We start from the raw sequence: 13317 nt of genomic DNA on the forward strand, positions 1-13317 counted from the left end.
AATGTCCACATGGGACACAGAATTCCCAGAATTTCTCGTCCTAAATTGACCTTTCTCACTTGATAACATGTAATTCTATGATGTCAATGAATTTGAAGCCTTGATTGACATGATTGACATGATTGACACAGGGCAGTCGTGGCCTAATGGTTAGAGAGTCGGACTCGTAATCCAAAGGTTGCGAGTTCGAGTCTCAGGTCCAGCAGGAATTGTAGGTGTAGGAGTGAATTGTACGGGGAGTGAATGTACAGCGCTTTCTCCACGACTGAGGTGCCCTTGAGCAAGGCACCGAACCCTCAACTACTCCCTGGGCGCCGCAGCATAAAAAAATGGCTGCCCACTGTTCTGGGGGTGTGTGTGTGTTCATTGCTGTGTGTGTGCACTTTGGATGGGTAAATGCAGAGCACAAATTCTGAGTATGGGTCACCGTACTTGGTCGTATGTCATGTCACTTTCACATTTGTTGACCCTTGACTAGTACATGATTGATAGTTTTAGAAGGTTTTAATTAATCAGTCATTCATGAATCCTGCATGTATTGTGTGTCTCCTGTGGAAGGAGAGGTAAAAGTGACTGAGTGGCTTCAAAGGCACAAACCATTGATTCCCAGAGAGAATCACATTCTATACAAAAACTGCTTGTAGTTGTTTTCAAATAAGTTATTGCAGATTACAAACAACAAACATATGGTCCTAAAGGAATAGTTCCCCCCAAAATTAAAAAATTCTGTCATCATTTATTGATTGGTTGGATGACTTTCTTTCTTTTGTGGAACAGAAAATATGTTTTGAAGAATGTTTATGCTACTCGTTTATATATAAAAAATAAAGCATATAGTGACCACAAATGTCAATGTCCAATAAAGCACAATAAAAGTGGCCCACATATTGTGTGCTATATTCCAAATCTTCGTAAATCATACAATAGCTTTGCGTAAGAAAAAGAATGAAGATATTAATTACTGAAAGTCTCTTAAATCATATTCATGCTTCGACATATTCAAACCTTGCATTTTGTGATTGATTATGAGACACATGAAAATCAGTTTAGCATCACTAATGTCAAATGTGGCTCCATGCACCAAAATTGTCATTCAAATGACTTACATTATACTTTTATTAAACTATATTATATTTTTATGGTAAAACATCTCCGTTGATGTTATGTGGAAGGATTAAAGTCATACAAATTTGAGAAAACATGGTGAGTAAATAATGACAATTATTGATTAAACAGAGTGGTTTTTAACCAAGGGGACATGGATGACTTTAAAGTATTTAAATTAATAAATTATGATTAATATATCAAAAAAGTCTACCTCTGATCTAAAAAAAAAAAAAAAAAAACATTTACAAAATAACAAAATAAATAATGGTTAATTTATTTAATATATCAATACTCCCAGTTTGAAAGTTTGAAAACAAGAAGCTTTGCCATTACAGCAGAAATACCAAAGATAGCTTAGCCTGTATCAATTGACTTGATTTCAAACTGAATGCTGATGTTGTTAACTAGAACAAAATAGTGTTTTAGAAAAATGCACTAACTTTAATTGAAAAAGTATGAAGCTGCACTTTGCATTTACAAAAGCACTAGCACAATAATGTTTATCTCTCCTCACAACAACAAACTGACTGTTGAGGAACACCATGTCCCTTTTTGTTCCATATGGCAAACATGATCTGTAAATCTCCAACAACAGAGGCAGAAGATTAAGGTGCCTGTTGCTCCAATACCAGACATTTGTTAGCAATTAGGCCAGTGCTCACTGAAGCACACGCACCGTGTCCCACCTCCTCCTTTTCTCCTCCTTCTCCCTTCATCCATCCCCTCCCTTTCCCACACAAAAACAATCTCTCCCTCTCTCCAGCATGTTTCCCAAAGCTGCACATGGTTACTGTCCAAGGTATTGCTTTCCTCTGGTTCTATAGCAAAGAGGCAGCATGTTATAGAGGGGTCTTCCTGACACACCAGCTGGACCCACAGGGGTTTTCAACATTGGATAAGTCTTCAGATTTGGTGACTTACCTCGTGTAAACAAACCAGTATGCTTCTTGATTGATGCTCTGGATTCTGACGAGTCACTGAAATACATCCCAAGTTTGAACAATCAAACAGGTGAAATATATTCGTCTCAAGGGTGACTTTACAGAATCAACATGAAAGGTAAGCAATGTTTCTTTTTATTGATTCCTACTGACTTATGTGTTTTGGTTTTTTAATTCATGTGAGAAAATCATTGTAAACATGAGCGTGCTGACAGCACATATTCAAGACCACAACTTGGAAGTCTAAAGAAAGCAGGGACCTGTTGATGTTGGATGCAAGTTTGTCATTCTGTTACTTTGAAAGCAGAATACATCATGCCTTCATCACTCTCAGCTTGACACCATTTGCTGTAGAATTTTTAGTTAAACACACTGTTGGGGCAGCACTTGGTTTTAGTCAACACTGAATAATTTGCGTTTTCATAAAAGCCAAGTGAGTTCTTTTTGAAGGGAAGTGGAACATGTGGATCTGCATCCTTTGGTAGGATCTATCATTTATAGGAAACATATCCAAGATGAAGGTAAATTTTTCACTCTTTTAATGTATAATCCAGAAACTCATGAAAGATCATGGCTCCTAATGCATTCCTCATGCGGTGAGGGATGTGTGGGGAGTTCTTGGTTCTTGGTGTGGGCAGCAGGTGTGGAGCCAGTGCTAACCACACACATACATACGTTCTTTTCAGCTGTTTTCCCGGGATCTGACCGATGCATCTATTTGTAATAGGCAGATAGGCTCTTCTTAATCTTGATTACATCTTATTGAAGTGTATCAGATATAATGAAACACACTTGCTCTTCAAATTTGTTTATAATTGAACACACAAGGACCTGTTTAATGGTCAGAGAAAAAACTGTTTTGTTACAGTCTAATGGGGTTGCCTTAAAAAAAAGCTTGGCTTCAGAAAACAAGCTGTAAAACATCCAAGAACGTGCACTTTCATGCAATTAACTCAACCCATGTGTGACTGTAAACATGTCGATATCTCTAAAGATGGGAGTAGAGGGGTGAGATTCACCTATAGCTTTCAACTCTTTTGTTTTCATGAACTATAATATACAGTTACAGTATGAATGTTTTCAATTACTCTCCACTGAACTCTACGGTTGAACTCTAGGGAGGAACTGCTCATACTTTTAAAAATGCATGTAAAGCAGTTATACATCAACCAGAACTGTAGAGACACTTGTCTTTATTAGTTGTGGTTGGGTTTCTGTGGTTTGGAAAGACCCTGCCCTCTGCCACTGCTTCCCATCTCTAGTTTCAGGCGTTCCTGTCAGATGTTTTATACCCACTGCATTCATCTGGTCACATAATACCCGTATTACTGGATGTTTCCTGGTTTGGTGCTTTTCAGTAAAGGGTATCCATTTAAATGCACTGGACAACCTCCTGAACCCACATTTTAGAGATCATGCACACCACACTGATTCGTTCTTTAGGACATCAAAGCCCCGGAAGTTACCCGAGAACACCTCACTCAAGTAGCTTTCCACTGCAAGATTTGAAGGATTAGGAGAATCCTCAGAAATCTCTGGCCTGTGTAGAAGGTGCTGAAGAGATTAACCACAAACCTTTGAAATTGTGAAGTTCTGAAAGGAGATATCATCTTAAGCATTGTTCTCCAAAGTGTTCTCAACTATTGTTTTGTATTAATTATTGTATTGTATTTCTGGAAAAGAGGATGAGCTGATGGATGCCTCATAAAAAAATCACATAAATATGTTGACAACCAAATCTTGGTGGATTAAGTGTATCTTGGTACATCTTGGTTACCAAGACTTTGTACTGGCCACTGACAATATATCATTTTCTCCGATCTGTATTTACATGCTACCATTGTGAGTCATATGGTTTTAGTTATTCTCACAGCGTTTCGAAGACCTAGAATGAAATTTTAGCCTTTAATGTCTGGGTAGGGCGCAGATATTGTTTGCATAGCTGGTTGCTAACATACTGTACAACATCTGCCCAAGTGGACTGATTCACTTAAATATGTACACCTGAGATAACTGATGATATCCCTCTAATGCTACCTAAATTGTGTCCATGGTCAAAAATTGCTGTTGATTTAGAGAGCAAACAGCAGACATGGCCAGATTCTGACTTTTAAGTACCATTTACTGTATTATGTTGTTGTATAACATGTAAACGTAAGAGTCCCTGCTTGTTTAAAATTTACATCATGCAACTCAATTTTGAAAGCACGCAGATTGTGAGTGCCCACCCTTTATAAACACTGGCATATTCATCTTATGTTCTTAGACTTCTAACCAAATGTAGAAACTTTCCATTTCCTCCAGATCCTTGAATGACCCGGCAAGCTAATTAAAAATCCTGCCTCTTTCATTAACTTTCATACTTTTTAGGTTTACTTCTGCTGACCCAGCCATAGTGCTTTTTGAAGGTTCTTGGCTTCCTTGTAAGCAATGTTTTCAAAGGGAATGCAGACATCCAGACCAGACTGAAGGGTCCCCTCCTTTTCCTCTGTACTGTTGGCAACACTCACATACCACAAGACCCAAGGTTGTGTCTGCTCCAAGCCACCTGTGTAGACAGGACTGGTGGGGAAATGTGAAGTCTCTCCACTTTCTCCCTCATCAAGCTTTTGCCCCTTCTAGCACTCTGGCTCCGGTAGACCTGACCTCAGCGGCTTGAGTAGTAGGTATAAACAGTTTCATATGAGCTTAGCAGGTCTGGCATGCAAAGCGCGGCTCCAAGTCGTGCCCGGGGTTTGAAAAATACAGACCCAAGATTTAAAACAAACGGAAAATGAAGCAGGTGCAAACTCCTTGAGACTGTGGCGTTGAGGGATGTTATTTTAAATGTGCTTGCTGAATGGTGTCGATAAAGAGAAAACAGGTTGATGTTTAACAGCATTGGCAGAGATAAATGGCGTACCTCCAGTAACAACTCTTTACCTTCAGTACCAATCCAGTGCCCTGCAGGGTGTAGAGATGTAGAGTCACCATAACTCTTGTCCTTTTCTTGTCCAATTTTCAAAGCAGACCCTGGCTTGTCTTCAATGAGACCATGACTCTCCAAAACATGGTAGATTGCAGGCTTCTGTAAAGATGCCCTCACATATTCATGCTTTCTGTTGTGTATGCCTTCTTCCCATGGAATGGTACGCTTTGTGGGACATAGATGGTTTTGGAGACCACATAAAATGACATTGATATTCACAGAACATCCTAACAAGGTCATTCCTCTTGACATAGTTCTGAGACTCTTTTCTACCTTTGTTCCTTGTTGATAAAGCTTCTTAGATGTTCTCATGGTGTATATAGTCCCATTTCTTTCCTCACTTGAAGCACCTCATACATTTTGGTTGCACTTCAGCAGGTAGTAATCAGCTGTTTAGTTTACTGACTGTCATGGGTGGCTGCAATAAGAAAAAAAACCCAGCTAACCCTCTGCTGACAATGCTTTTCCAGATGTTATAACATTCATCCTCTATTCTATTTATACCTATGTCCTGCACCACACACCATTTTATTTTTGTGGCTCATGGCCAGAACAGCTGTGGTTTTTCCCACCCAAAGCATGTTGTGTACCTGGCCAAACATCTCTTGGTGTTGCAGCCAAGAAAAAGTTGGCCAAAAATGCAATTTATTTATTTAAAATATGTCATTTGTAAATGTGTATGCATTTAAATAAAAAAAATATGAAATATGAAAACAATATGAAAATAAAGAAATTATAATATATTTAAAGAAATAAAGGAAATATGACATTAAAAACAAGCTCAACACAGGATTAAACTCAAAATGGCCATAGTAATGGCCCTTTTTGGCATATGTTAAGAGCATCTCTGACACAAAATATTCCCAGGCTAGTTTATTCCACCCACGAGGAATAAATCCTCCAAAAGATCCAATCGAATTTAGTAAAAACACTTCCCTCTCCAATTTTGTGTAATTGTGCTAATATAAGGTTCTTTCCAGTAGTGACCTCATCTTGTACGAATCGGTCCAAGTTGACTGGTTTTTGTCTTAAGGCTGAGTGCTAGCAAGCAGGCCTTATGGAATTTCAACTCTTATGATTTATGTTTCTGGTGATAAAGCAAGAGTGTGTGTGTTATTCCCAGAATAAGTTTATGTTTCAATCTATTGACCTTAATTTGCAAACACATACATAAACCCTGCTGCTTTTTCCCTCTTTTGCAGATAGCTATAGTGGCTACGAGAACCAGCTTTTTAATGGTATGTGGAGTCTTTTTCTTTGTTCAGGTTCATTTGAGCCTTCTTGATATAGACTTATAAGACCAAATATGCGTTTAATTCCTGTAGTGGATCTCGTTGTCATTTTATAATCTCCTGCAATTAAGGTTTGAGACCTGACTTGTTGAAATTATGATGGTACAATGTTTTTGTTCTGTGCAGGAGGTAGTTGATGAGTCTCAAGGGAAACTGTGTTTGATTAGCCAATATGATGAATGATGATTTAATAGAATTATGATTACTTTCAAGTACAATGTTATAAATTGTAAAGCCATGACTTATTCGTGTTTTGTGCAATTTCTCTTTGTAGAGGAGGACATAACTGGAGAAGAAGAGGAAATTCCTCCCTTGAGAGGTTAGAAAAATTCATCTTCCTTAAAGATTATTGCTCTCCTTATTAACGAGGCATGACAGAGTACAAAAGATGGAGTTTGCCAAATAGAGTTAGACAGTAAGATGACTGTTTTGATAAATATCTGTCTTAATTTAAAAATTGTGCCTGAATTTCTTTTTGCAATGGTCTGATGTCTAAAGTGTTTGTTAGTGTGTTTATATGTTCACGACATCACCATTTTGTGAGTGATTATTGTACATCTGTTTTAAATGTTCAGTTCTTGACAGCATTTAGAAAAGCTTAATTTAGAGAATTTGCAAGCTCAGTTGAATTATTAGCCATGTAGAATTTGAATAGATTCTATTTATTGTTTAGATTTTTTCCCAGGTGCAGTTGTGTATTCAAGATTCAAGATTTTTTATTTGTCACATACACAATTATATGTATGTAGATGTTAATAGACTATTTATATCTGTTGATTTTGAGATGAAGTTTTAATTTGTTACATACCAGTTAGGATGTAATGGTTAGTTTATGATAAACTTCACATCTAGCAGAAAAACCAGGTTTCTTTATCAAAACTGATTGTCTTTTTGTGTCCACAGGAAGAGCAAGAGGAGGATGTATGAAATGTCAGCAGACGCATTCTCTACAGCTAGCTGTCAAAATGCTCTATGGTTTTTTAGCTTTGCTCATCATTGCAGTGGCTGTGTTGGCATCCCTTGGTAAAAACAAGTTTTGTTGTTGTTTGTTTGTTTTCCTCATTCTTTAAAATGACACCAAAGTGAACAAACCAGGTTGAGACGAAGTCATAAATACTTTTCCATGAATCAGCAATCAGCATTTTCACACGAGAAGACACACTGCTGGGGGAATCAGTTATGGGCCAGAGAATGGAATGTAGGACACCACAATTCTCATCCTTCATACACATGGTTACAACATGCAGTGTGGGTTTTGATTCAGCATAATGCTCAGAGTCAACAATTTCTAGATTTAATAGTTAGAAGTAAGCTAAAACCTTGCCCACACAATAAATCTCACATCAAGTGTTATGTTAGATGCCAAATCTGAATCCTTTGCCCCACTAACAAGCATGAAAGCACAATGAAAGACAATAGTGAAAGAACTATGAATCATACCTACAATATATTTCACCATACACAAGTGTACAACATCAAACCCAAGTTCTAAATGCAATGTGGCTTCAACAAAAACTTCATGAGCATTGTCACACTTGCCGGATGTAATACATTTACATTTTACATTTATTCATTTAGCTGACGCTTTTATCCAAAGCGACTTACAATTGCTATATATGTCAGAGGTCGCACGCCTCTGGAGCAACTAGGGGTTAAGTGTCTTGCTCAGGGACACATTGGTGTCTCACAGTGGATTCGAACCCGGGTCTCTCACACCAAAGGCATGTGTCTTATCCACTGCGCCATCACCACCCCATAATACTATCATGTCAGCCCACAACTAGCTAAACTGTGGCAAACCAAATCAATAAGAATCAAAAAATATATGATGATAGTTTAATTTAAAGAAAAACAAGCCTAACTACAAGATATTTCAGAGTGACGCCACATACACATCTGTTTCATATTGCTGTAACTCCTCAAAAATGTTGTTGTATAACAAGTATGTGTGTAATATGTACTGTTAAGGAATTTCTTGTAGGAAGTTAATCTGAAGTTTGCACAAGACAAGTAGATCAAGTAACAAGTATCGTGTTTAGTGATAAAAAAAAAAAGAATTTCCTTTTAGCACCGTTTTAAAATACAGCTGGTGACATGCCTTCATATAGCTGGAATATAAATTACAACCGAAAATGAGGTTTCATTATACTTTACCAGTCCCCATAGTGGGAGATTAAGCTTTGGTGTGTGAAGACAGGTTCTTAAAAGAATTCCAAACATGTTTATTCTTAGGAAACAGAGATCACTTAAGCTGGGTTTGCTGTTCCAACAATATTATGCAATTTCACATTTTTGATTAGCATTAGAAATTTGTATCAAATGTAAATGTATTTATTTTGCTTGCTTATTTCGCATCACCTAAATGTCTAAAATGATGGTTTTAATATTATTCAATTTGCCTTATCAGTTTTCAGGAGAGTTGACACCTTATCTGAAGAGGAGACATTTTACCACAAACAGATTTCAAAGGTCCAAGAAAGCATAAAAGGTAAGAGTTCTTATTTTTGAATTTATATTTTTATATTTTTATATTTTGGATTAGCTATTATAACTATATTATAACTATATATAAACTATTTCAGTTTTCATTTTTATTTTAGTAATATATTTCTATATAGCTTTAATTGATTTTTATTTCAGTTAATCGTACGCTTATTCCAGTTAGCTGACAAGGCAACAATTAACTTTTAAAGTTTTTATCTAATATTTTTCTAAGCTTTGTTTCAATTACCAAAAACAATTTTTAACAGTTTTAGTAACAATAAAAACAATGATCTACAACAGGAAAATGAAAATGTAAAAAGAAAACATTCTGTTTAAAATAGGTCTGCTAGATTTATCTAATTTGTTTGTCTAATCTCTCGGTTCACTTCCTGTGGTCGGTGAACCCCTCAGAGAGTAAAACCTCACGAGGAATCATTTATTACCGAAATAATGGCATACAAAACAGCTGTGCACACAGAGTGCTCAGTCTATTAAAACAAAACGGCTTTTTCATGCAATTTACAGTGTATTTTGTGTCAGCGGTATTCATGGTTTGATTCATGGTTTGGTGGTTGTATTGCAGATATCAGCGCTGTAAACAACTATTCCAACTGCTTAGATGTTGCTCAATACCAAGAGGAGATTGCCAGACTGAAGAAAGAGTATGAGGAGATTCAGAAGATAGTACTCAGTCAAGAGAAGCAGTTGGACCAGGCGACCCAATCTCAGCAAAGTCTTACGCAATCCAGCAACAGAATGACTAGAGACCTTCAGTCCTTTGGAATTATCATCAAGCGGATAAACCAGTCTCTGGGCCAGTACCTGGATCAGGTAACTGGCTGGCAGGTTGTCATCAGTGAAACTGATCAGGGCATGAAAACCCTTGTTGAGGATCAGTATGATTTGAAGGCCACAATGCAACAAGTCAACACTACTGTCGCCCTTAGTGCGTTGTGGATAGGTGCTCTTCAGAGGAAGGCAGAGGAGGAGACCTTGGTGCTTCAAAAAATAATAGCAGACTGGCAGAACTACAGCAGAGTTTTAAGTGCCCTGAAGTCCAATTCCAGCATAACCATGCAGACCGTGAGGGCTGTTCAGAATGGTGTCTCTGCCACTCACCAGCGTATCAGCATGAGTTCAGAGATGGTGCATGACCTCACTCTGCAAGTCATGAACCTTCAGATGCAACTGGATAATGTCTCGTCTTACATTGATGAACATGAGGAGAACATGCATGACCACCAGTACCATGCCAAGTACTACGAGAACCGGACCGGGGAACGATTTGTGACTTTGGATGCAAGAATGAAGTCCATTGAAATGGAGATCGACACACTCTCTTCCAGCTTCAAAGCAACCGTCAGCCATGTTCGGAGCATGTACCAATACATCAACCAAGAGAGTTCCTCTTGCCAATCCAGACTGAACAGTCACACGGAAGATTTGCAGAACCTGAACAACACAGTCTTGCTTCTCCTTCACCTTGCTGACACTCTGAGAATGCAGTACATGATGCTGAATGTACGGCTTGATGCTGATGTGAGGAACCTATCGATGGTAGTTGAGGAGATGAAGCTGGTAGACACCAGTCATGAAAAGCTCATCCAGAACTTCACTATTCTGAAAGGTAGTTGTCTACCTTTAGTGCAAAAATCCTCAAATTCAGCCCTGTAGGGTCACTGAACTGCAGAGTCTAACTCCAACCCTGATCAAATTCTGAAGACCTTGATTAACTTAGGGTTGGGGCCTAACCTCTGCTGTACAGTGGTCCTCTAGGGCTGAATTTGAAGACCTGTTGTAGTTTCTATAAAAACGGGTTCAATTGCATGTTCTTTAAGTGTCTAAGTGTCTTTTTTCTGGATTCTTTATAGGTGTGCCTGGTCCGCCAGGTCCAAAAGGAAACAGGGGAGAAACAGGAGGCAAAGGATCTGTAGGTGTAACGGGACCGAAAGGAGACAGGGGACTTGCAGGGAATCGTGGATCTCAAGGACTTAAGGGCGCTATGGGAATTAAGGGTGATCAAGGTGTACAAGGATCTTCTGGGATGAAAGGTGGGCCAGGACTTAAAGGAGAAAAGGGGTCTTTAGGGCCACCAGGGCCTCGTGGTGAAAAGGGACAGAAGGGTGATATGGGGGCTCCTGGGAAAGATGGAATTCCTGGCCCCAAAGGACCGGCAGGTATCCGAGGGCAAGCTGGACTCCCAGGGGTACATGGACCTCCTGGACCACTAGGAGTACAAGGCCCTGTGGGACCACCGGGGCCACGTGGAATGCCTGGACCACCAGGGAAGCCTGCTCAGAGTCTATCTTGAGCATATAGACATAAAGCTTAAAAATACCCCAAATGGTCATACACTGACTGCCTTTCTGGACAGACTGATGATGATGGACTCTTCGGGATCTTAGAGGCCCACATGTACATTCTCCAAATATGGAGTTTGCTCTGAACAACAATACACTTTGTATAGGCATTCAACACTCTTGAATAGACCTCAAGCCTAATTTTATATTGGATTTTGAGCCACTTCACAACAGTTCTTGTTTTAAAAATGGTAACAGAGCCAGTCTGCTATGAAACCATTATTTGTACTAGGTACCATTCATTAGACTCAATCATTAGCCAGCATTAGCCTGTGAACACAGATAAACATAGGACGAATGAGACTGTGCTTTATTGCTTTTTATGAAGTGTATTTAGTAGTGCAGTATTTGCGTCAAAATCACAGAATATTCAGAGCAGGTTCTCTGAAACATGATTTTTCAGACCTGCAAACTCATCAGAGAAAAAAAGGTGACGGGGGGGGCAGAATGGGCGACGCCGACACTGTGAACGCATTAGCCTTGCACGTTCGCCAGATTCTAAATAGACATTGTTTACAAGTAATGCGGCGCATCCAATGCAACAAGACGTTAAATTGCTTTGTTACACTGTATTACTCTCGCATCAGCTGTTGTCTAAACAGTCACATCTACCCACATCAACACATCAAAAACGCTTTAAAAGTAGGGCTACATCCAGCTGACTTGAATGACTGCTGCGCACACGACAACCTCCATAACGTGTCGTTAATCAGGGTAGCTCAGAATTGGAGTAGTAGCCAGAACTCAGGGCAGAGCACCTGGCTTAAGTTAGGGGCTAATGATAAGGTTGCAACCTAAGTTGGCTATCTGAAATACTATATACTTACGTAGCAAGCTAAATGGTTAACTTTAGTTAGCAAAGCGGTCAGACAATGCAGGAATTAACATTACAACTAGCTAACAATGTTCGATGGCTAGAAAATTTGCTATCTTGCTAACGGAAATTCCAGCATTGGATCCGCTTGTATTGCTTGCTATTAAGCATTTTGCTCGAAGCATAGGCTAACTGTATGAAAAAAAAAACGCTAACTTAGCTGACGTTATTTGACTTAAGCAAACAAATATCTGTTGTTTAGCTCCAAAAAGACTGATTTACCTTGAATTCAATTTCCATCAGAGTTTCCACATTAGGTCAGGTGTCTCTTGACAGGCGCGAACACAGATGGCAGTGTGTTTCAAGATCCTGAACCAAGCGCTGAGTTTCCGATTGGTCCAGAAAAAATTTCATTTATAAGAATTGTCCAATAATGGCCTACATGGCACGCAAGCCCACCCCCACCTCCCTCTCTTGACAGGCGCGAGCTCAGTAGAGATTCTGATCGGCCCAGATGTCAATTAACGCAAGACCCCCCCCCCCCCCCCCCCCCCCCCCCCTAAAAAAAACTCTCCGGTTCTACACGATTCACGTGAATGACCCAATTGACAATAAAAGCGGCGATTGTCGCCGAAAAGCGACAAGTTTGCAGGTATGATTTTTATTATGAGTTCAAGTAAACCAGATATTTCCTCTCGTCAAAGGTACCATAGGTTCAGGTTTATGAAACATTGTGTGAAAAGTTATACATTATTTTACAGTTGCTGGCATTGCATGAAACTGCAAAACCAAGGCACTGAGCAAATTTACAGAACTGTACAGACAAATTTATTTCAATGATTGGCAATGTGCAACATTAAGTTTTAATGTTCATATTGGTTTGATTTCCCAATTTGTAAATATAGAATTTTAACAGGTGTAATTTTATGTGGTTAATGTGTTTTTGAGGACTTCATGATGTGTTCGCAGACAGTTTATTCTCTTTGCACAACAATAAAGGGTTATATGAATGTAAAAAGGGGGACATTTTTGTTTAGCATTTTCAAGTTCACTAAGCAAATACAGTATTTATGATTACTATTTCATAACAAAATCGTGAAACAAATTTTAAAAATATATTACCTGATTAGCTATCTACTCAGCAAGCACAAAATGTTTTTATAACATTGCACAATGTTGCATTTTCGTTGTTGGTAAGTCATGTTGCTGTAACATTTTAAAAAGCAAACCAAAAACTAAATGTGCAATCTGCCGATTTGGATTATCAAATTACTGAAATATTGAAAAGTGCAAGTACTAAACTACGATGTTGTTTTATTCGACCAAAATAAATAATTTTGGAAATGTAGAC

At 38.6% G+C, this 13317-nt stretch overlaps 1 protein-coding gene across 2 annotated transcripts; it reads left to right on the forward strand.

Moving 5' to 3' along the window:
* The first annotated feature begins 1841 nt into the window (after positions 1 to 1841).
* On the forward strand, positions 1842 to 12979 carry scara3 (scavenger receptor class A, member 3). Of its 2 annotated transcripts, none has more exons than XM_079432939.1 (7): positions 1842 to 2166; positions 6219 to 6254; positions 6583 to 6627; positions 7212 to 7229; positions 8716 to 8796; positions 9376 to 10419; positions 10664 to 12979. In XM_079432939.1, exons 1-7 carry the CDS (start codon positions 2160 to 2162, stop codon positions 11101 to 11103), a joined length of 1671 nt encoding a protein of 556 aa, XP_079289065.1. In that variant the 5' UTR covers positions 1842 to 2159; the 3' UTR covers positions 11104 to 12979. The 2 variants fall into 2 exon arrangements, with proteins under 2 accessions (XP_079289065.1, XP_079289064.1); XM_079432938.1 differs by having other exon boundaries at positions 1859 to 2166; positions 7212 to 7331.
* The last annotated feature ends 338 nt before the right edge of the window (positions 12980 to 13317 follow it).

The sequence above is a fragment of the Barbus barbus genome (genome assembly GCF_936440315.1).
Source record: "Barbus barbus genome assembly, chromosome: 14".
In the NCBI taxonomy this organism is placed as follows: domain Eukaryota; kingdom Metazoa; phylum Chordata; class Actinopteri; order Cypriniformes; family Cyprinidae; genus Barbus; species Barbus barbus.